The sequence below is a fragment of the Sycon ciliatum genome, chromosome 1 (genome assembly GCF_964019385.1).
Source record: "Sycon ciliatum chromosome 1, ocSycCili1.1, whole genome shotgun sequence".
Classification (NCBI taxonomy): domain Eukaryota; kingdom Metazoa; phylum Porifera; class Calcarea; order Leucosolenida; family Sycettidae; genus Sycon; species Sycon ciliatum.
In genome coordinates this window covers 53,210,980-53,238,348 of record NC_088643.1, presented here as the reverse complement: position 1 = coordinate 53,238,348, position 27,369 = coordinate 53,210,980, and the positions used below count along the sequence as shown (strand labels likewise).

Below are 27,369 nucleotides of genomic sequence, written 5' to 3'. Positions count from 1 at the left end.
TTCAGGCCAACCCAATTTATGTCAGGATGTACATGTACTACAAACTACTTTTGTTAGGGAATATAAGTCTATGACAATCACATCCATACTCTCAGCAATCGGCACAGCACGATTATTTCCACCAATTTACCAGCCCTTTCTCACAGTTCCAGCATTGTCAGGTGCCCATCAAGGTTTAGCAGACCTGATAAATATACCCCACTTCTGTTGGCATGAAAGTGGTTCAACATCAGAACTCCAAGTGAAATGTCAGCGCATTTATCACTTTCCCTATTTCTACATCATTCACACCGACAGAATTCTCACCGTGGTCTACCAGTAACTACCGTATTTTACCCGTTATAAATCGACCCCAAGTGCTTGAGGCCTCGATTTATCGGCTGAATATAGGTCGTGAAAGGCCGGCTTATAACCCGAAATTATAATTATGATACTCTATCGCTCATGTGCATTTCAGACTGGGCTGCTTGGCAGTTCCACTCCGCTATTGGGAGATACAATAGGGAAGAATTGAGTCATCACTTGAAGTGCCTATTATGAAGTGGCATCACGACAAGCGTTGACTCGTCATTCGAATCAATTCAATGCACATACAATGATGTCATTCACTTATAGCCTTTACGTCCTTGCTTCATACTGTATGATCTACTGTTCTGCGTGTGCTGCTGCTGCTTCCTTCTCATAGGCTATAAATGCTCTAAACCTGACGTGGCCAGTATACACAGGTGACTTCTTCCCCTATGCTAGCAACTATGGAGTAAGTCATTGTGTGGATACTTGTACTGGAATTTTGGGCAAGTAAACCTGTCTATATAATTATAGCCTCGTCCAATAACTCTTGCTCTGAAGTAATTCATAATTTGCATGGTCCCTTCAATCCTGGCTACACTATATAAATGCAAAGCTTGACCTGAAACATGCGCCTAGTGATCTGTATAATTCTGTGATAACTCCACGTTTTCAGATCAAATGCTTTCAAATTCCCAATGCATCAGGCTGACCAGTTTGCCATGCGCTCGTACTTGGCACTCGTTTTGTACACGTGCCCTGTCGCGTAACGTTGTTGTGCAGGTGAAGCTGACTGGTTCTTTGTTGTTCTTGTTTGCTGTGACTCCATTGTCCTGAATGCCGGTAGCAATACTGGACGGGATACTACACCAGTAGACCATTGTTGAAAGGTTACGTGCGCTCACGAGCCGCGCTGATGCGTAGTGTTGAGCTACTATTGTATGCAGCTGCCAAGTCACCGATTGCATCACCACTGGACGAAAAGGTACAGACTAGTACATTGTAAAGAAAAGAGGACCAACAAACTACAAGTTATGCTATAATGTCCACTAACACCACCAGTAGTTTCTTGGTCCGTTTTTCTTTACTATAAATGTATCCTTGGCTCTCCATCCGAGTCCATACTAGTACATTGGGAAATGAAATAGTAGTAAATGATTGGAATTGCAAGCATACTTGCATTACAGTACCTCAAGACCACCAATACCAGTCCATATCTATACCAGATAACTTCATATCAGACATTCACTGTGAATTTATTCTCTCCTTTTGTCTTGCATTTCTTGCTGAAGTGTCCTTTTTATTTGTTGGCTAAAAATTTCAGGCTTTTTCATCATACCAAGGTCTAGGTCTATGCCGAGGTCCTTCTTGTTGCCTTGCAATATGGCTGTCCGCAGCCAACCCTGCGAAGGCACAATCAGTAGTCAATAGCTTTGCACAAAGCTAAAACTGTCAAGTGCATTCGCAAAGTACATTTTCCATCTATTGAAAAAAAAAAAGGTGAAAATAATAATTGTTTCAAGTTGCGTCCAAAGACACCAGCTGTTTAACTCTCCTTGGAAATCATACCATCTGTGTATTGTACAATATGTCCTGTATTGCATACGTATTTTCTGTGTGTGCATGTTGTTTCACTTCCAGAGCATCATGGATGAACTTGGTTTGCTGAGACGAGCCATGGGTGTAACGCAGCATCATGACGGAGTTTCAGGTAAGGAATCACGAATATTCATCCAATCTCTCTTTCGGATGCCATTCTGGTTGGGCGTATTTGGCTTGTGCATATGTTTTTTCACTCACTGTCAGCTTGGCAAAAAGAGAAGAGGCAAAAGTATATTGGCATGGTCTGAACTTTGCTCACATCACGGTGCATTGTGTTCTTGTTTAGGCACGGAAAAGCAAGCGGTGGCTGATGATTACTACCTACAACTGTACAAGGGAACTGTGGCTTGTGAAAACCTGGCTTCAAACCTACTCAGTAGTATGATCAAGGGCAAAGCAGCATCTGCTCCACAACTATTTCAGGTAGAATACTAATCATTGGTGTGCTTCTCTATAGGAAGCCGAAGTGTGCCAGTACAGAACAGCAGTGTTGCGGCGAGGTGGCGCTGGCATTCACCCAGTCGACCTCTGAGTCCTGAAAATACAGCATGTTTACTCTAATCCAGTGAAAAATCTATTTATAGAAAAGAAAAGGGACCAAGGAACTATTTGAGAGATTATCTCCACTGCAAAGTTCTACGAAACAACCATTGGAATGGGCAATACCACATTTTGGCAGAAGCCCTGTAGCAATGCTGTATAGGCTGCTTGTCAACAGGCTCACTGCCGCATATCACGGTATAGTCTCTCCGACTTCCAAACCCAACAATCTGCGTGCTGCTATATCGTACCAGTAATTCCAATTAATTTACTTCTTAGTACCTGGATCACTTTACTATCTGTGTTAGTATGTAAAATTTGCTAAGAATGCAGTACACTCATCAGAGTCATTTCCTCCTATCCGGGTGGTATGGGACCGGGCACTGACCGGCACTTTGAAATCCCGTAATGCCTGCTTGACTTCTCAATGGGGAGGGCCAGAGATCTGATATATCATGTCACTCTTTCCATGAAAATGGCGAAAGACTAGTAATATTTCCATTAAAAACTCACCCACAGGGTGCCCAGTTGACCGAGGTACCCGTGACGTTGAGGTCCGGTCAAGAGAGATATGAGTATAGTAGAAGGAACCATAAGAACACAACCTGCTGATCAACCGATATAAAATGCGTAGTATTCGTACAGCTAGGAATCCTCAAAGAACTCGAATCCTATCTCAATTATCCTCTTTGACACGTAAGGCTCATACTCCAACACTACATACCTAAAAGGCATTGGTCCACAGACCTGAAAATGACATAGGTAATGAAATTTACAGTACATGCATAATAGAGCGGAGGTTGCAACAGAAAGTCTGTTCAGTATTCAGTAGGTGTACCGTTTGATGCCTACTTCATGCACTGTTCGTTCCCATTTTTTCCCCACCCGGCAGAACTCGTCAGAGGTCATGGTGAACCTCAGCGCATCAGATGAGATTTCTGTGGTTGTGTTCAACTCACTTGCCTGGGAGAGGGACGTCGTGGTCACCGTGCCGACAAACTTGTAAGTTGGTATCCTGCAACTCAACAGCATACGACATGCAAAGCAGTTTTAAAAGATTGAGCCATGGCTAGTAATATTATGACTCCTTTCATGGTCATCATTCGTATTGCGCACGTGTACGAAGTACATGGTATTTTTGACGTTGACGGATTCTGAGTGCGAGACACAACAGATTGGTTCAGAACTGCACTACTATAACATGTGATAACGTTATTGCTCCTTGCAGACGACTCCATGTGAGTCCTGGAACTGAATTGTTCTTGTGTTGGCTCTTGTTGCCAGGAGCAACCTAGTTGTGACGGACTCCACTGGAAAACAAGTTGCTGCCCAGGTGAGAGGACTGCACTAGAGAATGGCACAAAGCAAAACTAAGGAACTCACTTCAATCTTGAAATCAAGAACTTGAAGAGGGATATGTGGCACTGTTTTCTTTAGCCATTGAAGGTTGATGCTGTATCGTCATCCTTTGATTAGTATGCACTCCGACACTGCCTGAACAACCTCATCTGTACATAATGATTAGTAGTCAGGTGACTCAATCAAGTTACATGTATAGAGCATCAAGAGCAAAGCCAAGCAGCTTTATGTAAAGAGAAAAGCACCTATACTGAGTTACTAGTTATCACTAACAGTCCACCAAGGTAGCGAGATAGTATACAGTCAGATAGGTCGACAACTAGTATTATTATCTCGTTACCTTGGTGGACTGTTAGTCATAACTAGTAACTTATAGGTCCTTTTCTCTTTACATAGTACTATAGGCTCAACCTCCGAGTTTTTACCAAGTAGCTTTCCTTGCTAAAACCACGCAGGCATAGTGGGATGGTATATATATTTTTTTATTCCTTGCTATTTTCCATCTCATTGCAGCAAGTCTTGCCCTCGCCATCATACAACCCAGAAGTGGCCAACAAGACAGCTTTTGAGCTTTTGTTCATAACACATTTGCCTGCCTTTGGATTCGAGACATTCTTCTTGAAGCGCAGTAGCCTTGTGGAGGTAAGTTGCAGAGTGATGTGAGGATGTGGTGGACGTTATTATATCTGACCATGAACAGTGTTTTTCTTGAATAATATGCTCTTGTCTTTGAGCAGAACAAAAAAATGGTATGAAAAGGGAGTTTTATCATCACTGATTGATTCGGATGTTTATCCGCATGCAGCGGGTCGGAAGCGGAGTTGGAAGTCTGTATGCGCTCTAAGGAATGAATGCGAACTAAAATTTGTCCATGAAATTGTATTTGTAAGCACGTGGTTTCATTCGCATGAGCACACAAACATGACCTGTGCTGATACGTCGGCAGTACGTGTATTTAATCAGAAGTAGGTGATCAACTGAACGGGCAATGAACGCAAAGTAAACTTATAACTCCAATTGATGGTGTGAGAGTGTGCAAGTGATAATGGTGTGGTGAAGCATGCCAGAGTTATAACGCAAGTAACATCAATGCACACTGTAGCTGATAGTGCTGCCACCTCACATTGGCATACATGTGTATGCAGTCATACACAACTGCTAATAAATGATCAGCAACAGTGTCAGCATGAAGGCGACACTATATATCTATCACTAGCACCAATCAAGTCCTACATTCACACCAAACTCAGTCACTGTCACTTGACACCATATCACTCTCCCCCTCCGATTCGCATGATACCCGAGAAGGATCAACCTGCAGGTGGCGCGTCTTCCGGCGGAGCCTGCCACTTCTCCTCACTATTGGCTCAGCGGTCGGTAGCTCTCTGTGCTCATCATTGGACGACTCTTGAGTCAGCTTACCAGCTTCATGAGCGAGCAGTTGAACAGGCGCTCGTTCAAGCTCCTCAAGGTGCCGCTGCAAAATTCTGCGGCCACGCACTGGTTTCACCCAGTATGTGTTGCTCGATCTCCCGGTCACCATGTAGGGCTCTGACTTGTACGGTGCCAGTTTCGTGCCAAGCCCTCTCCGTTGCGATGGTACCAGTCTCAGTCGAACCCTATCGCCCACTGCAAACTGGGCACCCGGCGTTGGTTGACGTCGGCTCGCCGTCTTCTGCTGGCGTTCCTTGACCCGCTTCTCCACCAATCTGAAGACTGTATCCATCTCCTGGACTTGGGACCGTCGAGTATCCTGTACCTCCTCTGGGTCAGCCGGCATCATTGAATTCTTCAGGACGATTGGGCTGCTGCTGATACATGAGGTAGTATGGTGATACACCCGTGGTGGCGTTTGCAGTTGTGTTGTGGGCATACTGCACTGCTGCTAATGCCCTCGGCCAATCAACTGGCTTACGACCACAGACACACCGCCCGTGATCTATCAGCTGATTTTGCCGTTCTACCTGGGCATTCAATTTGGCATGCCCTGGACTGCTGAGTGCATGCCGCACCCCAAGTTGGCGGCATACAGTCTTAAACACAGCCTCAGTGAAGTGAGGTCCCCTGTCACTCTGCACCACCTTCGGGATATCGACACTGCACGCCCAGCGGTCGCACAATACCCTAGCTGCCGTCGTTGCTGAGCAATCTTTAGTCGGCACCAAGACGGCATAACGTGACAAAACGTCCTGCATTGCGAGCACATAGCAGTATCCATCTGAGACTGACTCTTGGAATAGACCAATGAAGTCTATCTGCACCCGCTCACCAACGGTCTCCGGAATGCTAGGTTGTTGGGGAGGAGGTACAGTAAGTATCGTTTATAAAGTGACCGGATATAATGATATACCGGTTATAGTGATAGAACACATCAAAATCAAAATCAAATCTGAAAAAATACAGCTAAAATATCACTATATACACTATTATCGGCTATACCGATATATCGCTTATTGTGATGGCCTTCAGGAAGCAAACCATATCAAATGTACAGGAAAATATCGCATATAATGATCAAGAGTGATCTTTCTGCATGTTCTTGTCCGTTTCTGGCTGTGTTGCCTCTCACGATGATGTTGCCAACTCACGTACACAGCCACTCATGTCTATTTCTGGCTCTACGCAACTCGTTGGACACCGAGTAGATCTACGATCTACGTGAACACGGATCCAGCTCAGGCTTTTTTTGGAGAACACGCTGAAGAAGCAGCCATGCCACATGATGTATCGAAGTTCTAGTACATGTACAGTCTGTACTCGTACTGCACTGCCATGCACTGCTCTGTGTCATGCACCGGTACACAGTCCGCGGAGCATGCATGCACTTTCAGCATGCTTTTTCCAGCGTGTACGCATCATTTCATGTGCAGTCATGTGCCATGTGTCGGTCAAACATGCAAATCGGCTATAGTGATGCACCGGATATAGTGATACATTTTCGAAAATCAAAGGGGCACGTTATATCCGATATTTACTGTATGTCCGGTCTCCTGACCCGCTTGTGCAGCTGGCACATTTCACAACATCTGACATACTTTCCTGCGTCCTCGGCAATATTCGGCCACCACATCACATCTCGGATCCGTGTCCACGTTCATGATGATGCTGCCATCACCGAATCACTAATTGCACCGCTTGCTGCTGCTGCTTCCCAATGACCCTGGAGATGATTTGCCTTTCTTAGTACTGTCTGGTATGACCGTAGCTGATCCTGCTCATCAAAAAGGCCGAACACCAGCAGTTCCTCTCATAGGCGGCTCGACTGTACGGTTCGCATAAACCTAGACAAGACACGTTCTCGTCGAGCTTCCAGGTCATTGGTTGGGAACGCGACTGCCGCTAGTTGTTGTAGGCGAGAAAGATACTGATCCAGGGATTCTCCCTCTTGCTGCCGACTCTCCTCGAACTCACTTATGTACGCAGCGAGAGCTTTGGTCCTGCCGTATCGGCCGTGGAGTGCCTCCATCATCTCCTTATCATCTTCCAGAAGTTTCTTGTTCTCCTCCTGAGACAGCCACACCAATGGTTCGCCCCTTAGCTGGGCCAGGACTTTTCGTGCATGAAAAACCTTGTCCGACCACAGCTTAGCTTCCGCATTTGTGTCCTTCAGCAATTCATTCAGCTCCCTTGCATTGGTATATGCACACTGAAAAGCTAGCCAGCTTTCCAATGACGTTCCACCATCACCAAACACAGGGGCGTCGCACACGGTACGGTCACTACGGTATTGACCGTACCACTATTCGACCCAAGTACCCCGTGAATCAATAAAATGCACTGATTTGGGCTCTAATTTTCCAAAATTTTCAGCTCAGCCACCCCTCCCCCACGAGTAAATTGTTCTTCAGATGGCTGACCGTACCACGCTTAATTACCTTCCGACGCCCCTGCCAAACACCACCTTCAGCTTCTCGGCCATCCTACATTCACACCAAACTCAGTCACTGTCACTTGACACCATATCAGTGCATGCTAAATTGATATGACGATATGATGTGACGGTTTTCATTCTGATTTGTGATTTTGTCCTTGGTTCGCTTTTTCTCCTTTGCCAAACAGGTCTCGGAGTTTGTCGAAATGGCCAATGAGGACATTGCAATTGAGAATGCACAGATAAAGGTACCTGTTCTGTAGCTAGCATTGAGCAGCCTGTGCATCCTGTGCAATGCTGGTACTGTTGTGGATCGTAAAAATCCAGTAGAATGACCAGGCCCGGCGCCCTAACTTGCGTAATGAGTACAGGCACTGTAGCACCATGAAAACGGACCAGCAGTACACACGGCTGCACGACCAGCGCCCCGTGGCCGCTTGACTTCTCAACGGAGTTCAATGTCCGCAACAGTACATGTACATTGCACTGGGTTTACACGGATCATGATCGCCCTAGTACTGGTGAGGATAGACTGAGGTACTGTGTCCAGGCTATCCTGATTGCATGCTATGACAAATCTTCATCGACATTACAGCCCTCGTGTCTCATTTCCCCACAACTCACCCCATGGTATCATTGCACTCTCCTCTCACATTGTAATCATCTTGTTAAGGCAACATTCTCTGGAGCAACCCACCGCCTCGGCAGTGTTGCACTGAAGGATGGAGGCAAAACCATCACAGTTGACAACAACCTTGTGCAGGTAAGTGGTTGATGTGTCAAGTCTACTTACAGCCGGCATAACGGATGGCAGTGTTATATTATTGGTAGATGCATTTGAAGAGCTTAGATGAAAAACGCATTATATCCATTTCATCACTTCTCGGATAATGGCCGAAAAGGGATATATTAAATGTGGGGGTTGTATCCGAATCCATATCTGGCCAACCGTTTTGAAATGGCTCTAGTCAGATTTTGAATATGAAAGTTTGCCTGAAGGTGCCCTTCGACCTTGATTGCACTGATCTCAAAATCTCAACTTCTCAAATGTGGCACTTACAGCAGTTCCCATCGAAACTCTTCATCTGTGTTATGCCTTTGATGTCAGATATAGTACCATCTGTTTGAAGGGATGAAAAGGGAAGAAGGTTTGAAAAACAAGTTGACAATAAACAGTCTTCTATTAAAATGTAGTTATCGTCGTCCCTTTGTATAAGTGTCGAGATGGCACGGGACTGGGAGCAGGTAGAGAAAAGCGAGTTACAACAACATCGCCACCAGGACTTGGACCAAGGAACTTCGCTTACGACCAGCAATAGTCTAAAATGTCCATGATATGATTTCAATGATATCATTGCATGCCTACAAGTTCAGTGACATCATAATTCTGCGTAATGACAGCTCAGGCAGTACACTGTGCACTTTATTGATCAAGTTGTGAATGGATGTGTTATGTCACATAATGTGCTGCAGTATGCCAGTGCAGCGGGAAATAACGAGCCAGCCAGTGGTGCCTACGTCTTCAGACCTATGCAAGTAAGTAGTGTGTGCTGTGTATGCGGTATAGCAAAGAAAAACCGTACCAAGGAACTACAAGTTACACGGTTATGTTCACTAACACCACCTGCTACTTGTGTCAAGTATGTACACGAGTACTACATTATTCTGAGTGGGGGCTGGGTGTGTTATGGATGCCTTTTACAATGAAATCGGGGGGGGGGGGGGGGGCATTGGCAATTGAACAGATTTGCCATGCTTCAGTAACTATCCGGCGTTGAATTTCGGGGTGAGGAAAAATAATTTTTGTCAACTCACGGTAAAATAATGTCTGTGCAAGTCAAAACCCTTGTTCTTGCATGTCCACTGTGCTCACATTTCAGTTATCACCTGTTTGATTTTGTATTTGTTGACATCCTCCAGGACAACTACGTATCTGTGGGACAGCAAAAGAACGGTGCAGAGCATAGCACAGGTGAGTGTACTTTCAATGACTCTTCAAGGTTTCCTTAGCACACAAGTTCTGATAGCAGAAGATTCCGACAAGCTAGATTTCATGGCAAGCAAGTCAGGGTGCAGTGCAATTCTATGTTCGTTATTGACATTTTTTGTTGGTCCGCCATTGACCTTGTAGGAGATTCACGTCTCATAAAATGATTGGTTATTGTTGCGTTATTGCAACAGCACTAAGGATAAATGCCCATGCACACTCTCTCAGTCCAACACAACCATCACACTCCGGTAGGAATTACAAACTATACTTGATGAAGACAGAAGGAGAAGTGGAGAACACAGGGAACAGAGTAGGCATGTAAACAGCACAGGCACGCAATAGTTACTGCTGGTGCATGCGAGGTGCATGTGCGTACGCGAAGGTATGAAATAGGAAGCGGGGTCAAATTACATATGGATGCACCATGCCAAATATATAGGCACAGGTAGGGGACTGTACAGTTATTATCCCAGAGAACGATAGATGGTTGTACCCAATGATGCAGACAGCTGGCTGTTTTGGCCATCTAGGCCTCATCAGTACAGTTGCAAGCTGCGTAACCCAAATTACCGGCCATGGCACAAAGTTGGCACCACAGACATTAAAGTAGCTCGTCGCTCTAGCGCCAGAGTGCTCCAACTACGAAAAGTAGCGTGCGATGATGGTTGCATGTTCATTCATGTAATATGTAAGCGTACAAGGGGTGTATCGTGCAAATGGAGTATTGCATGGTATACTAGTAGTGTGTGTGTGTGTGTGTGTGTGTGTGTGTGTGTGTGTGTGTGCGTGTGTGTGTGTGTGTGCGTGCGTGCGTGCGTGCGTGTGTCTGTGTGCGTGCGTGCGTGCGTGCGTGCGTGTGTGTGTGTGTGTGTTGCTGTCCTTTTCCGTTCACTCCAGGATGGCACTTCCCCGTGAAGCAGAACAAGTATGGAAGTCATGATTTCCCTCTCCTACTGGCCACTCCGACCTGCCAACCAGGCCAGACGTTTTCAGACACGTTTGCTGTTTCGATCCAGCACTCGGATGTTTTCCAGGTAAAGGAGGAATATGCAGCAGACTTGTGTGTCTCTTGAAAACATTAATTTTTACACGTTACAACGCATGATGGGTTCTAGATTTAGATAGCGGCATGCGCTATGGGAGACTTGAGGCTTGAATCATCCCATCCAGCCAATATTGCTCAATAATGAATTCTGTTGTGGCACAAACATAATAATTATTTCGAAGTATTATGCTGGTGCTACCACAGAATTCATTCATATCATTTTCTTGACTGCTGTTGTGCGTATTGTTCTGCTTGCTTCACTGTCCCACTGCCACACCTCCAGACAAGCTTCCACATGTTCCGGGCTGATGGTGCACAAGGATGGAGTCAAAACCCATGGGTGAACTATGCCATCCTGGATGATACCCAGCCCCCGCTCAATGGCCTCAGCGGCTATCAGTTCGGAACATCAGAAGTTAAGGCGAGCACTTCCAAATGCGCCCAGGCCGAGATTACATTTGATGTGAGTGACTATTGGATTTTGTTACACGCAGTCATTCTTCTCGATATATGCATAAATGTGTGCAGGGGAGGGGAGGGGGGGGGGGGGTACTGGGGAGAAAGATTGTATTCCTTTTTTTCCGTAACTTGAGGTCTGAAAGGGCAGACAGTCACTTGCAATATGTTAGGGGTTAATGTAGCATCATACGGTTGCTTTCAAATTCTCTCCAACCCTAATCGCTACTTGCTAACAATTCTACTGGACAAATGGCAGTATTCTCTGCTCTTCTGGTGTCCAGAAAGCCTTCACAGCAGCACCTCAGGTAATCACGACCATTGAAGACCCACAGATAGGAGTGAGTTTCTACGCGTCCTCAGTGCTGGTGACATCTACAACATCTGCCACAGTCAATGTATGCAGGTCAGTTCAATGCAAATGAAGGAAAACACACTCTGCGTGTTTACAGGTGTTCCGCATTCATTCCTCTTATGTGTGCAATGTAGCTGTTTGGCCAGGGTGGGCACAAACCCACTGGGAGTGCTCTGATTCAACAATACAATGATCGCCACTGTCGCTTGTGTTGTAATGATCCATGTGTTACACCAGCTATTAATAGGTAAACGTCTTCTGAAACCATGTTGCGTTCGCCATTTCAAGGCATATTTCTTTAGAAAGACGGCTACCGGTAACTGACAACTCAGCATAAGGGTGCACGAGCCGGCAGTGCATACACACCAGGCATACATGCACAGCCCATGCATATCATGTCAGTTCATAGAACACATGGAATAGCCTGGTAGCTGGATGGAGTATCTCGGAAGTTATTTCTTTTGTGTACTATTCTCCTGTCAGCACGTAATATCCAGTGTGTTGACTTTTTTGTTCCTTTTTGTATGCAGAGCTGATGGTGCTGGCGGCGGTTGGGGAAAGTCGGTATTCCTCAACTATCTTGCGTTTGACAGTTCTGCAAAGGCTACTCATGACGACGTGAGGTTTGGCTCATTCGGCGTATCTGGCTCTTTCAAGGGCCCAAAGTAAGTGTATACAGGTCTACCCTCGTTAGCAGGACATCGGTTACAAGACAAAACCTGGAACGAATTTAACAGTCGTACATGCAAGTACGGATAGTAGAGAACACTCGTTGTAAGACAAGATTGTTGAACCCTCCTGGGTTGTCTACTAACGAGGGTAGACCTATACCTTGAAGAAGCTTTGATAGTTTCACTAGCTATGGGTAGGCAAAGTATAAGGCAACAAATCATAGTGATGGTGTCCAGCTGATTAATCTCACAAGGAAACGTGTTTGGCCCTTAAAAGCATTAGACCTACTACTAGTAGACCCAGGTGCTCGAAGTCCGTACACTTTTACAGTGTGTGTTTGCCGAGCTGAAACTCACACTAGCAATGATCACTTGCCACAATCCTGCTCGTGGATGGAAGGTATCTTGTCCAAGTTTGTTCTGAGGCCAGGCTCGATTGAACCAGGCCATCTTTCGATCCGATCTGTTTCTCTGGAGTTCGCTTATTTTTCATATCAAATTTTGGTGTCGCAGAGGGTACTCTAAGTCCGTACTGATCAGAGGTGACTCGAAATACACACATATTTCTGCTAATTGCTAACTTGCAATCCCTCGGTTACGACGAAAGCACCGAACGGATATGTTTGGCATGTGCCTCCACCAGTATTTCTTGCAAAAGCGTAGTTTGTTGCCGAAATGCAAGCTGTTTTTAGTCGGCTCAGAGAAGAAGCAGCTGCGCTGTGAAAACCGCGGGAAAACAGTGGTGGAGATGCCAGGAGTGTCAACCTTTCTGCAAGGATTGGTGGTTCTCTGTAAATTCTTCTCCTCTGGCCATTGTCAGCTCTAAGCTGGCTCTTGATGATTGAGTGAAGGTCTGTTTGACGCTGTGTCCGTTCGAAATCGGTCTTGGCAAAGTTGATTTTTGCATGAAATGTAACCCAATTTGTATTTCGTATGGACACTCGAAAACCCACTCCCGTGGTATGGGACTTCTGCTTATCGTAGATCCCTGAAAACTGGTACGCGAGGAGAACATACCACACTGTCCCCTCCATAAAATATTTGAGTCGAATACAATAACAGAACATGAAATTATGGGCGTACGAACTTAGGATACCATGTACGGACTTCGAGCACCTGGGTCTACTAGTACCTTGCTTTGATGTGTCACAGTGTGTCACAGTGTGAATGAAAGAGTCCGGGGTACGCAGTTGATCATGTTCATAGCTTTATCCAAATCATGGCGAAATTTGCTATTTCCTAGTATCTTGCATCCTTGATGCACGTGATATAGTCCTATCATTGTGTGATTGCAATCCATGCAGGCAAACCAACGTCTCCTTCAGCTCAATGTATCCTGTGTACCGGGGTATTGTTCTGGCGACGGCGGTGAGCAAAAGCGGACAGGTATGTTTCCATGTGAAGAGCACATCACTTCACAGTACAGCCTGTGAATTTTATTGTGCACCCCCTTCCCCTCTTACTATCACACTTTCCAAATCAGATTGAGTGTCTGCTTGTTGCTTGCGGTACCTTCCTCTTTGTTGTCACTTTTGAATTCACCTGGTTGATTTCTGTTGTTCTTGCTGTTGTGCTGCTCAGGTGTATGCTGTGACATCATACAACTCTAGTGTGGATGGTTTTGGCATGAACGTTCACTCCTTGGACGGGAAGCCCTGGACAGATGACCTGACGGTACGATTATGGACGTTAGATCCATGATATTGCATGAAGCCAGGCACTTTTCGTCGCCATATTGTTTTACGACTCATTATCTGCAATGTGTGCTACAGACTATAAAAAAAAATACTTGAGGCCAAACTAAAGAAGGTGTGTGGTTCGACTAACATGGACATTTTTTTTACGGGCGGGCGGGCGGATTTTTTTTTTTTAATATATTTTTTAGTACATGTGAATACACTGTACTGCCTTTAGACACCCAGTACATCGGCATTATTACGCAGTGTTATGCCATACATGTTGTATAAAGGGATCACTGGCTAATACTTTGAAACATTGTGTAGCTCTGGAACGAGAAGAGAATAACTTCAAGCGGTGACTCTGACTGTCCAAATCATCAAGCAAATGAAGAACGATGCTAGTTGAAAGTAAGTTCGGGAACTACTTCGAAGTACAAATTGTACAATGTACCGGTACATGTATTGCTACTTCGAAGTAGTTTGGTGTCGGCGTGCACGAATACATGGGCTTTTTCCATCGACGCTTCCTGTGCTTGCACACATGGAGCAGCAACTTACCGGTACAGGTGAAATATCGTTCCCAATACACGAGGAAAGTGCAATCTCGTCTGTCCTTCATCCCAAAACAGAAGGCCGTCCTTAATCTGGAACGAGGCAATCACTCTCAACCGGACGGTCACTTCAAAATAAGTCTCGCCAGTCTGCCGGTGGTCGTATCGAGTAGACTCTACTACCAGCACAAGGTAGCAGTCGTACCACTCACTGCACTGCACTGCAGTACAACTACAAGTCAAGTCCAAAAGGAGCCGCCTGCGTCCGCAGACTCACGCTGCACAGCACGTAGACGTGGACGTGTTCAGTCCACGTAGATCTACGTCAGTCACACGACAGCCCGCCGAAAAAAAGTTACGGTCGGGCTGAAAAATGTACGGTCGGTCGGGTGAGTCGAACCACAGACCTTCTTCAGTGTGGCCTGATAAGAATTTCCCAAGTGAAAAACACTTGATGGGCGCTGCCGTTGTCCCATGTGAAGTGCCGTGAATTGTGTCGCAAATATGCCAAACAACTGATTATTGTGTGCCTGATGGATAAGCCATACATTGTGTGACTGAATGCTATGCCCATGGATGTACATGTATACTGCGAAGGTATGTATGATGTGTAAGCGGAAATCATTTTTGACCTACGATAAATGTTGCTCCTGTGCATGATACCATTATGTTCTTGCTGTAGGTGAACTGGTTGATCTTCCGTCGAAATACCATTGAAGCACCGGTCATGGATGATGAGAGTATCGTAACAAAAGTCACAACAGGTCCAGTGGTTCAGGAAGTCAGACAGGTAATGTCAGGGACAAGTGGACGGCTTCAGATTAGCTCCAATATCAGGCTTATACGAGATGACTTTACTGTTCTGGACATGGAAACCCGGTCGAATGACCGGGGCCGGCGCCCTCAGTGCATACAGAACGTTGCATGCAGTGCACGTGTTGATCGTGTGCGTGCTCACGGCTGCATGGCCAGTGCCCTGGGTCTGCTTGACCTCCGACCGGATTTCCATGTCCACGACAGCACATATAATTTGACGAAATAAAAATATGGAAAACAATTCTGTTCAACCAAGTCTTCATGGGTCACTAGCCTCTTGTGTGCCTTTGTTGAGCCAAAAAAGCTTGGCACAATATGCCTTTATACGAGGCATTCTTTTTTTACATGTGCGATACTGCGTTGTCCCCTCACAGGTATTCAAGAACCATTATGCTATCACATCTCGCCTGTATCAAGGCTCATCTCCAACCTTCCAGGTTAGGTTCAGATACTTCAAAGTAGTAGATAGTGAATTGTCCGGCTATAATACTAATACTTTAAGTATTACATTGCCTCATGCACGTGTAATACAATCTTGAATCTTCTAGATGTAAGTGCTTCTGCTTCAGTTACCATGGTCAAATGAACTCCTGTCGTAGAGCCATTGCCTGTATGTGGCAATACAATCATTGTCTTTGGGACATTCTTTGCCTGTGACATCTCCATGGACTCGAAGGCAATGACTTGAAGACTGCTCAGAGCCTTTTCCCGGCCTGGAGAACGTAACCCGTGGGTCCACTCCAAGTGTTTTAGTCGCTATGTGTTTCTGATCCTTGATATCTATCCTTTGTTGTGTACAGTTTTTGGATCAAACTTACGACATTGGACCACTGGATTTGGGTAAAGAGCTGGTCACCAGGTGCGTACCAGATGTACATAAGCCGTTTACTAGCATCCAGAAATGCCGGTATTGTACATCACAAGTAATAGTTATAACCGCACCAGTTGTTGTGTGGTGGATGCTTCTCAACGCCAGCTGGCGTGGATCGTAGTTCTAATCCTATCAGGTGTGTGCTTTGAATGAAAACAGTTTAAAACATTCGATCTAGAGAAACAATGTCAATGCCAGTCGTATCCTCCAAAGTTTGCGCACAACGAGTGAACACAGTCACTAGCCTTGAAATGAGAGCTACTGTAGATATGGCATAATACACAATGGATAGGGGATCACATCGAGAGAGGTACTAATACACAATGGATAGGGGATCACATCGAGGCATTCCTTATTGGGAGAATACCACACTCCCTCCTGCCACGAACAGGCAGATGCTGTCTGCATTTGTGTAGCTCCCCACTACCTAGTGTACATCCGCACTAATGCGATTGCCTCTGACACAGGAGATAGCACCCCCCCCCCCCCCCCCCCATACGCCCACAGGTGTTTGAGTACATGTACATGTACTTGATTACGGATCCTGGACTACAAGATGGTGGGCTGTTGTCGTGTGGTCTCTTTTCTTGACTGCTCAGATTCCAAACAAGCCTGTCGAATCCCACATGGTATTCAGATGATACTGGGTTGGAGCTGATTCCACGACAGTACGATCCCACTAAGGATGAAGCAGTAGCAGGTAAGGAAGTGATTGGGAATGTGGCAATGTACGTATGTATGGGAACGTGGCAATGTATGTATGTATGGGAATGTGGCAATGTACGTATGTATGGGAACGTGGCAATGTACGTATGTATGGGAATGTGGCAATGTAAATGTGTATGGGTATGTGCTGAAGGGAAACGGGCGTACCACCCAGAGCAGCGCCAGTTTCAAGTGCACAGCCTTAGCACCACTCCCATCTGATTATTTCAAAAATATGCATGTATTATGACACACGTGCGTGAGCTTTGGAATGTTCATCATCCAAAGCTTGCCTTAGACCCAGGAACTTTTCGTTTTTACTAGATGGAAATGATGTTGAGCTTGTGTCACCTTCCTATAGAGATAATGTACTTCAAAAGTACAATGTAAAACACTTTGAAAAATGGTGGAGTCCATTTATGACCTTCCCCCCCCCCCCCCCCCCCCCAGTCCTTGCCGATAGCATTCTATAATGTGATCAACCCGCAGTGTGAATGTGAGTTTTCCTAGCATGAGCAACTAACTACATTGGTCGCGTGGTGATTTCTTGGGTACTTGGGTGAAGAGTGTCCACCATGATCAATGTAAGAATTAACCACCTGGTTCTGTGCTGCTTCGATTGCCCTGTACCATAGGTAACTACTATCCGATGGTGATGGGTTCATTCATGAACGACACTGCGGATGCCGTCAGCATGTCGTTCCTGTCCGAACGCTCTCACGGCAGTGCCAGTCTTGGTGACGGAATGATGGAGGTCATGCTTCACAGGTAGGCCTTGGACGGGTGTGTGTGTGTGTGTGTGTGTGTGTGTGTGTGCGTGTGTGTGTATGTGTGTGTGTGTGTGTGTGTGTGTGTGTGTGTGTGTGTGTGTGTGTGTGTGTGTGTGTGCGTGTTTGCTGTACGCGATCTTTTGCCGGTCGACGCTGGCGTTCATGCACTGCTGGCCATGCGCATCTCTCCAAAATGAAGAAAAAGAGTCCCAACAATTGTCAGAGTGGATATTGTACAGGCCATACTGGAATCAGGCAACAGTTCATGATGTGCTCCACATAGAATACCGGACATGGTATACATAGATAAAGGTTTGATGGTAACTGGTGCAGTGCTATAAAACTCTGACTCTGAGTAACAACTATCTCTATCCAGTTTTGCCTTCTATCTAAGGGTGCTCTGCTAGTGGGCATTGAGCACTCTGCAGACAGTTGAACCACTCCACTGCTCGGGCATGCTCTATTTATCACAGCCACCAACAAGGACCTGCACTGACATGACCAGAATACCGAACCACAATATTACCATCGTTTAAAAGAGTGTTCTTCTCCTCGACCATGCTGCCCTGCTGCATGCACAATCCGTGCCTAAGTCATATCCAAGGATGCTGGGCATACGAAATTGTTCAGCTCCACATGAACCTGTATTTTAGTTGTAGCTACTTCATAGTAACGTCATTCACTACAGACCGCACACTATCTTGTGTAGACGTACATGTGCTTCAGTAGGGTAAAGTGAACATAAATCTACCTGAATCCAATATACTTCATCTAGGTGCTCTTTTATGTCAGTTGGTCCTCTTCCTTGTTGCCCGGGGAATTTATGCTATGGTGTGTGTGTGTGTGTGTGTGTGTGTGTGTGTGTGTGTGTGTGTGTGTGTGTGTGTGTGTGTGTGTGTGTGTGTGTGTGTGTGTGTGTGTGTGTGTGTGTGTGTCATGCTTATCTTGCAGGAGATGCCTGCAGGACGATCACTTTGGAGTTGGTGAAGTCCTAAATGAAACTGACCACATCAGACCAAGGTAAATATGATGGGAGTGCAATGCAATGTGCATACATTGTTGTGGAGCACCCGTCCTGCTCTAAAGTGATGCAAGGCTGATCAGCAACCCACTCCGTGAATAAAGGATCACCGCATTAAAGCGCCCACTTACGTCCTTAGTGGTGGCTCTGCAGCATCTGCAGCCATTCTATTCACGAGCGCATATTGTCACTGACCAGCGCTGTCTTTTCATGTACATGGGTGGTCAGTGGCAATTCGACCAGGGGCGTACTCTCTTCACCCCAAGTCAAACTGCCCAAGACACCCTGCAACCATGCGACCCATCTTAGTTGGCACTCCCATGCAGTATAAAACTTGCAGAGGAGGTGTCAAGTGAGTGATTGGATTTCACTGGGCAACCACGATTGTATGTTTCCAGATGTAGTACTGCACCGAGTATATGTCAGGTTGGAAATACGTGTTAAGTACCTTCTCCCGTACGTTCTACAACCTTACCCAAGCTGGCCTGCATGCACCCTCGTACTCATCTTTTGTCTCCTTTTGTCACCTTTTGTTCCGTTGGCCTGGGTAGCTACTTGCCCGCCCATATTTGCCATAGCTATCCAGGCCCTTTATCTTGCATTCGCCCTGACTCGATCTCTCTCTCTCTCTCTCTTCCAATATTAGTCATTGTAGTTCGTCTTTCTCTTCGTCTCCCATAATAAATGTCGTCCCACCTACCCGTGCCCGTTTTCCGTTGTGTCTGGGAGTATGGACCCTAGAGGTACTCAACATAAGTAACTTTTTGATTCAAAAAAGATGTATAACACTAGCAATGATAAACAGTAACCTTGATGACTTTGCTCAGTGGTATGCTCAAATAGAACAAGGTGTCATATAGCATGACAGATTTTCCCACACAGTTTTCATGTTGAGGTCCAGAACAGCACATTCACGGAACAATGCCTCTTGAACTCTTCCATCCACTCTAAATGTCCATCTCTCTATCTGTCGGTCTGTCTATCTGTCTGTCTGTCTATCTCCTCTCTCTCTCTCTCTCTCTCTCTAACATTTTATTATCCGGTATTTTGTGTTGCATTAGGCTATGGATTGTCCCAGCAGATAGTGCTGAAGCCGGATACAACCTCAGACGCAAGCTCCAGTACGAGCTGCAAAACCCACCATTTGTGATGTATGGCAAGGCGGCAGCGGGCGCTTGGGCTCAGTCCTACACTACGTCATTCTCGGCCATGAGCAAGCCATTGCCGGACAATGTCCACCTGTTGGCGCTGAAGGCGAGGAACGACAGCGAGACGGGAAAGATAGCTCAGTAAGTATGCACATAGTTGCTGGAGTGCTGTTCTGTGCTTTGTGTAGACACGGGTTTGCACAGAGACTGCACACGACATGCCGTGGACAGGAAAATCGGTGTGGCCACCATCATGTGATGGTGTGATCCGTTGATCCTGGTGTTTACTGGAGATGGAAGTTGGAACCACTATGGCTCTCCTATCTGGTCCTATGACAGATGTGCAATACCAGTATTTAAGTTTGTGTCCAAGACCATCCTCACTTCACTTCGCACTTCACTCGTGAAGAGAGACGAATTCTCTCTAAGTTTCACCTTGTCGGTTTTCAATTTACCACTGCAGGTACGTAATTCGTCTTCAGCATGTGTTTGAGAAGGATGAAGGCTCTCCACTGGCCGTGCCTGTCACCCTCAACAGTGATGACTACTTTGCAGAGGGCTTTCAGCCAACCATGGCCAGTGAATCTACGCTGTCTGCAAACAGAGATCGGTGAGAACCCTACTGGACTACACGTACAGTGCAAAAGGGAACCTGTCTAAGGCAAACTATCGTGCAAGGGACCTTCAACATGTGGTCGCTGTGTACACGTGGTCTTCTTATCCAGGGGCATTTTACTGGAAATAACGTCGGCCATCGGTCCTGGTTGTAGTGGTCCTCTGGGACAGGTGGTCGCATCATCAGATAGGTCGCATCATCAGATAGGTCGCATCATCAGATAGGTCGCACTGACAGGTTTTGCTGCATGTACAGTGTATGTACAGTGTGCTGTATAGTGTATGTACAGTGTGCTGTATGACGTGACACAATAGCTAATGGTATCAGTTATAGGCCTGCTCAGAGCTATTGAATAGTCTGCTAAGTTAGTATGCTGTCCGCTACTGATCACCCAGTGTGTGAAACTTTTTAAAGGTACAACACAACAGCCTACCGTCCACTGTATTTCTGTACACTGCACCCCCCCCCCCCCCCCACCCTAATGCATTATGCACTAGGTGTCAATGCCGTAAGCCTTCATACATTGTGAATGAAGACCATCATTCTAGTCGGTAGCCAGTACCAGTGTTAGGGTAGAAATGCATACACTATGACATGTACATGACTTGATTGCGACTACTAGTACTGTAGTACATGCACGTAAACGTAAGCCTCGTCATAAGCTATAAGTAGATCTCCCATGCTTGTAACCTTGTTGTCAGCACTTCTAGAACTAGTACTTCTACCACTTCCTTTTAGTTAGTCAATCACGTCGTTGATTCCGGACTGTTCCATACCTTACAGTAATATGCCTGATGAGTAATGTTGCTGACTACATTGCATAATATAGATATCGCACCTTCTAGAATACCTCGCTTAGTCATTATGCTAATGTTACGCAATGCTCATTTCATCTACATGTATAGCAATGATGATCTAAGTTTACCTTCTCCACTATTCTAGAACTTGTAGAAGGATGATTTCGTAATCCTTGTCTTACCAACCTTAGTTCTCTACCTTCGCTATAAAAGCTGCTGCCTTTCTAGTTTCCTACGGATTAGTTTCATGCTAGACTACAGTGTATTACCTGAGAACTATTTCTCTCTCTCTCTCTGAATAAGTGTGCAATTCTGTATGATAACCATTATCCATTACTGTACCCTCGTGCTCTGCTGACTGAGCGAAACCGGGACTTAACATTTTAAATGTTAAGTCTGCATTTCTACCCTAACACCAGCAACATACCACTGCACCAAGGCTGATAGACCCCCCCCACACACACACGCTCAGTACTAAACAATCCCTTGCACCGCTTCATAGTGATGTTTGACTGGGTTGGTAACCGTGTTCTTCCTTGACATCTGCAGATCAGCTGTCAATCGTCTGCCATGGAAAGCAGAATCAGGTGACTGGCCAACATCATCATCATCATCATCATCATCATCATCATCATCGCAGAAGTAAGACCACCCGTCACGAATTCATGATGCATCATGTATTTCAGTTTTCAGAAGCCGAGGATGCCCACATACTTGCTTCTAGTGCTACTATAATTCTGTCTGTTACTGATCCATTCCTCCACCCCCCCCCCCCCCCCCACACACACACACCACACACACACACACACACACACACACACACACACACACACACACACACGCACGCACACACACACACACACACACACACACACATACTTCGAAGTATACACACATACTGTGACATGCACGGAAAAGCTGTGATTATGTCCTACCCTGGGGCAGTTTTCCATGCCACATTTTGAACTGGCCGGGATCGGGCCATGCTGGAAGCCGTCCTAACCTGCCTCAATTAGTGTGGCAAGCATGAATGCTGTTTTAGACAACCCCTTAAGGACGCTTATCAATGTGTCACTCCGACATGAACTGGGGTTGGCTAACTGGGCGCCTGCATATTTTATGGTGTAGCCTATGCTTCAAATAATCATAAGGTGCACGCCAGAAAAGTGATCATGTTTCTGTTGCTATTGAACTTTGTGTGTAGGTGGGATGCCGAGCAAGCCAACACGGTTAACCTCGTGCCCAGGCAGATACGTACTTTCATTGCCAACTAGACTGTCATAAAGCTGAGTGCAAACAATACATGTCACTAGTATCATGAGAACTGGATTGTTGAACGCCGGGGGTTGTTGGCTAGCGACCGGAAGCTCTTATCGCCTCAATGCCCCCGGCAATCTCCTTTTTGCATCGATTGTATATCACGTCCCTGTTGTTCAAAACGTGTTATATCTCTAGAGATATCCTAGTCACATCTATTCTACTTCCCCCTCAACCTTATGAATATTTTATCATATTCTAATAATTATTGGCGGCCTCATTTTTATAGTAGACACAATTGGGTGAACTCACCCATTCCACAATACTCTGCAAATTTCCGAACCATTCCATTATATACAACGTTTCGGCCAATGGCCTTCTTCAGGTAGTCAATGACTACCTGAAGAAGGCCATTGGCCGAAATGAACGAAACGCAAATTTGCAGAGTATTGTGGAATGGACGAGTTCACCCAATTGTGTCTACTATGAAACTGCAGGAAGCCTCCAAACTTCTCCTCTCATTTTTATTGTGGCGACATAATTTTTAACGGCCAGTGAAGTACTGTCTACTGATCAAAGTTCCAAACTGTTTAGGCCCAACTAGCATTGGCCAATTGATAATAGTGGACGTGATATCGCTGCTTCACTTCCTAGAGCTGCTTTAAAAACGTTGGTGCTCAGTGTGCAAGCTCGTGGCCCGTTGCAATGTTCTTACTCCCGTCGTAGTGGGGTGACAGGACGGTGCCATCATCTGTGGGCCGTTCATCTTGCCTTAGCTTGCGGCGCAAGATTCAGCCCGGGGGTGGTCAGCAGTGCTCAAGTAGTTAAGGTAGTGTAATCTACTGCGCCTCGACAGTCTAATCTCGACAGTCAAATCCCAGGACCCAGCTCTTGACATGTTTGACATGGAGCGATGTTGTCAATATTGACACGTCAGCATGATTTACATGTACATGGATAACAGTCTTGTACATGTAACTGTTTCAGCTTCGGTTTATCATACACTAGTGGAATGAGCTCATTCCCAGGCAGTAGGTTGCAACACGACTGCATTGTCTTGGCCTTTCTTCACCTGTAACTACTGACGTCATCATCGTATGTGAATGACTCGATTCACGTAGTACATGTAGTACGACACTACACATGCCATGTAGTATGATACTTACTGTTGAGTGATGATAATAATAATTATTATGTAGATAGATTCCGTAGATCAAGATCAAGTGACCTGGCTGGTGAGTCACTGAGTAGTGAGTGCGTTCGATTACGCACGCCAATCGATTCGTGCCATTCATGAATCGATTCAAGTGCATAATCGAACGCAGCCACTGGTGACTGCTTGGCGTCTTGGACCGTCGCCAATCGCCATTCTGTCTGCGAAGGCGGCTGGTAGGTCTACTGCTGCCAAATACAGTAATCAGGTCTTTTCAGGAGTCAGGACAGTCTGTGTTCGGAAACAGTGCCCCTGACAGCACTGACTATGCACGACGGCACGACAGGCCTAGGGCCAGGCGTAGATCTTCGTAGTGTCAGTCATGACTCATGCCGTCATGGTAGATCTACAGGAACATGGCTGTGTGAATGTGTGATGAATGTCTGTACGCCATGGGTGCAGGTGCACTCCAACACTCCAAAATGTGTGAGCACGTGTGAGCAGCGGCGATAAAACGCCACAAATCGGCTGTGTTCTGCCTGGATAGCTACAGTTTCGCAATGTGTTTAGAGCCAAACACTTGACACAGCAACCACTCGCGCCTCTCAGTGCCACATACTATTAGTTTCACAGTCACTCGCATCATCTTTCATTCCCATCTTCCGCAGCCAAGAGAAAAAGACAAGTGGTTTTGCTCTGCAGCTGTCTTGAAGTAACTTTAGTTGAAAAAATTTCTTGGGCGCACTTGGCGTGGGATAAGGCGGTGGAAATTTTAGTAGCAGGGTCTTGCGCAGTGTATAAACACACAAGAACAAGCAATGGCTTCGAGCTCGCCGGCGAAACATCCTGATTCACTTTTACCTCCAAGTCCTTTGCCAACTCGGCGAACCAGGACCCTATCAACGTAAGTCTGAGTGCTAGCGGCGCCATGACCTGCATATAACATTGTTCTTACAAACAGTAGACCGTTCAAATAGCGACTGTTGGATAGTCTATGGTTTGTGACGAGGCGTAGGCTCTACAGGTACATGAACGAGCTCGAGCCATGAAATTCATTGTACTGCTATTTTTAATAATACGCTATTGTTATTTTCTTTACAATGAGAAGCCGATAACAATGCGGGGGGGGGGGGGGGAATGGGGATATAATCGGGCGTTCGCACTACCCGAAGCTGCTCACCTCTCCTCGGCTGTGGACTGTGGTATGCATTCTCGTGCGTAGATCTGGCTTCACCACACTAGGGTTCCCTGCAATAAAGCCATACCTGTAGGGACTCCCCTAGTCAAAATTTAATAGTAAACTCTACACTCGGCAAACCATGCAAGTACTGCCGGCAGTAAGGCGGAGACGTTTGGTGAAATCACCCAAGAGAATCTGTACACATGTGACTAGTACTGTGCATTCTTTGCTTTTTTGAAGCACTGAGCTACAGCCTTTCCTTGCCTATCATGTCGTGCAAGTGTGTTTGGTGATTTCACCAATAACGATTCTTTCCGGTCACCTTTCTTGCCTTGCATGATGTTGCTTTTTTGGCAAGATTGGAAAATTTAAGATGTGCGTGTGTGCGGTGTATTGTGTGTGTGTGTGTGTGTGTGTGTGTGCGTGTGTGTGTACGTATGTGTGTGCATGTGTGTGTGTGTGTCAGAGTCTGTGCATGCATGTGTGTGTACATGTGTGTATGTGCATGTGTAGAGAGAGGGGGGGGGGGGGGGGGCTAGACATTGCATTTTCTTATTTTCTAACATAATGCTGCATTCGTACACTACTTGAAAAACAACAACATACTTGAGAAACAACAACATACTTGAGAAATACATTTGACTTTCAGTGAACACTTGCTGAACAACGCTCTAGCTGAAAACTGTCCACACAGGAAATCATTGCGGCTGCTTTTCAAGCGTCTTTTTAATCCGCCGAAGATATATTTTTTAAGAACCCAGATGGTGACCCAAGGAAAAATTGTAACATGGAAAATGTGGGCACAAGTATGCGATCGAGTCCACCAACTAAACCGGATTTTGAACGGTCAGACGTGCACAATCTTGCACAAAACTGACAAGGGGTACGGGGGCGACGAGGAGACAAACTTTAAAAAACCATTTAAAAAAATGTAAACGCAGTCATCCACAGACGCAGAGCAACATTTAGCTGATTTGAACGTTTTCTCGCGGCAATCTTCAGGAAAGGATCACCACAATGAATTGGAAATAAGCATACAAGAGGAATACAGTTGAAACTTCAACTTGAAAGATGAAAGAAATGCAGTTGCATGATGTCCACCACTTTCTGAACGAACTTGAAAGGAAGACGTTCAATGTACTAACACAGCAATAAGGGAACAACTCTATTACAGTGGTCCCTCTATAATCCGGCACCATCTGTGCCACGGAAAATCTGCTGGATTAGGGAGGGTGCTGGATTAACAAATCTGATTGACTGCTGTAATGTGCATGAAGAGGACATTGTGGCTACTGAAAATTGTGCTGGTTTATCGAGGGTGCTGGTTTATAAAGTGCTGGATTAGAGAGGGACGACTGTACACAGTACAGCAGGGTGTAAGGGTGCAAAGGTAGAGAGTTCCAAGGTTAACATTGCCAGTGCATGTAGAGGTGCTAGGTGAATGGAGTGTCGGAGAGCGGTGATGTATACTTTCGGACTGCATAGATCTGGGCTACGTGAGGCGTACCGGTATGAAGATATCTTCTAAGATATGAAGCCGACGTACACTATTGGCGTAACGCAAAACACTGAAGCACAAATAATCATAAACATCATGGAACTTACCGGACTTGCGAGAATCAGTTATAACATGATCGGTGCTCAACTCCATGTCTCACAGCAAAAGTTAGTTTATCTTCTTTTTTTCACTTTTTGGGATTTATGTAATCATTTCATCAATTGTGACTTTACAGGATAACCTAATGACGTAAACATAGCCCAGCCAATAAAGAATTGAGACTGAGGGTGATTAACCAACCATGGTAAGAAAGAACTGGTGAGGTCATAATCTAAATGATGCGGGATGAGGGAAACAGTTCACAAGCTCACTGGAGATTTCCATTTCTTGATTGTTCTTTATGCAGTTCTGAGCGAGCAAGGCAGGGTGCAACAGTGCATGGCATTTGCCAATCATTTGACCGCAACAAGGGCCATGGCTTCATCAAGCCCGACGGAGAGGATGCGCTACTTTTTGTCCATATCTCAGAGTAAGTGTGTTGTTACCTGTCCCTGATCAATTCCACGGGTCGCATGGGTGTTGACAGTGTGATATTGTATGGCTCGGTGGACAGTGATTATTTTACAAGACTTAGTCGTAATATGATGATGTCTAGCCTAATTGACTCCACTATAGGCTACTCTAATTTCAGAAATTTTCGGTGCTCAATATTTTCGGTATGAGGGCAAAAGGCCAGGTTAGGTGAACAGAAATTTTCGGTGCAGGGAAGCTGTTTCCTATTGGATTACATGTGTTAGTGTTTGTTCGGTGTATTGAAATTTTAGGTATGAAGCAGATGTACCGAAAGTACCGAAAATAAAAGTGCACCGAAAATTTGTGAAACTACAGTATCCTTCAGTATAAGTCAGTAGCACCGGATGATGCCCAGTGGTGTTGAGTTATTGTGCGCACAATCCCCACGCCAAGGCCCAGCCTAGCCGACCACTGTGTCACCTTTCAGTGTCCGTGCATGGGACAGACCTCTTAAAAATGCTGTGCCAGCCCATGCAAATCCACAAATACCACTACCCGAGGAGACTCAGTAGTGATCATTAATAATAAATGGGTCACCTAGGTTAGTACTCAGTAGA

At 45.7% G+C, this 27,369-nt stretch overlaps 2 protein-coding genes across 2 annotated transcripts in view; both read left to right on the top strand.

Annotated features, from left to right (window-relative positions):
• LOC135831031 (uncharacterized) overlaps positions 1 to 22,453 on the top strand; it is a 31,502-nt gene extending 9,049 nt beyond the window's left edge. The window contains exons 13-39 of the mRNA XM_065343276.1: positions 686 to 757; positions 1,136 to 1,273; positions 1,930 to 1,999; positions 2,177 to 2,313; positions 3,323 to 3,432; positions 3,715 to 3,763; positions 4,303 to 4,431; positions 7,849 to 7,908; positions 8,334 to 8,423; positions 9,134 to 9,196; positions 9,581 to 9,632; positions 10,548 to 10,684; positions 10,979 to 11,158; positions 11,436 to 11,557; positions 12,037 to 12,171; positions 13,482 to 13,563; positions 13,759 to 13,851; positions 15,090 to 15,197; positions 15,598 to 15,660; positions 16,024 to 16,082; positions 16,694 to 16,794; positions 17,435 to 17,567; positions 18,521 to 18,589; positions 19,652 to 19,879; positions 20,202 to 20,348; positions 21,701 to 21,793; positions 22,356 to 22,453. Of these exons, the coding sequence (XP_065199348.1) occupies positions 686 to 757; positions 1,136 to 1,273; positions 1,930 to 1,999; positions 2,177 to 2,313; positions 3,323 to 3,432; positions 3,715 to 3,763; positions 4,303 to 4,431; positions 7,849 to 7,908; positions 8,334 to 8,423; positions 9,134 to 9,196; positions 9,581 to 9,632; positions 10,548 to 10,684; positions 10,979 to 11,158; positions 11,436 to 11,557; positions 12,037 to 12,171; positions 13,482 to 13,563; positions 13,759 to 13,851; positions 15,090 to 15,197; positions 15,598 to 15,660; positions 16,024 to 16,082; positions 16,694 to 16,794; positions 17,435 to 17,567; positions 18,521 to 18,589; positions 19,652 to 19,879; positions 20,202 to 20,348; positions 21,701 to 21,793; positions 22,356 to 22,425 (2,790 nt within the window). The 3' untranslated portion in view covers positions 22,426 to 22,453. The remainder of the gene's footprint in view (positions 1 to 685; positions 758 to 1,135; positions 1,274 to 1,929; positions 2,000 to 2,176; positions 2,314 to 3,322; positions 3,433 to 3,714; positions 3,764 to 4,302; positions 4,432 to 7,848; positions 7,909 to 8,333; positions 8,424 to 9,133; positions 9,197 to 9,580; positions 9,633 to 10,547; positions 10,685 to 10,978; positions 11,159 to 11,435; positions 11,558 to 12,036; positions 12,172 to 13,481; positions 13,564 to 13,758; positions 13,852 to 15,089; positions 15,198 to 15,597; positions 15,661 to 16,023; positions 16,083 to 16,693; positions 16,795 to 17,434; positions 17,568 to 18,520; positions 18,590 to 19,651; positions 19,880 to 20,201; positions 20,349 to 21,700; positions 21,794 to 22,355) is intronic.
• Positions 22,454 to 24,184: 1,731 nt separating this feature from the next.
• Positions 24,185 to 27,369, top strand: part of LOC135831030 (calcium-regulated heat-stable protein 1-like) — a 5,604-nt gene continuing 2,419 nt past the window's right edge. The window contains exons 1-2 of the mRNA XM_065343275.1: positions 24,185 to 24,465; positions 26,646 to 26,768. Coding sequence (XP_065199347.1) covers positions 24,380 to 24,465; positions 26,646 to 26,768 — 209 coding nt within the window. The 5' untranslated portion in view covers positions 24,185 to 24,379. The remainder of the gene's footprint in view (positions 24,466 to 26,645; positions 26,769 to 27,369) is intronic.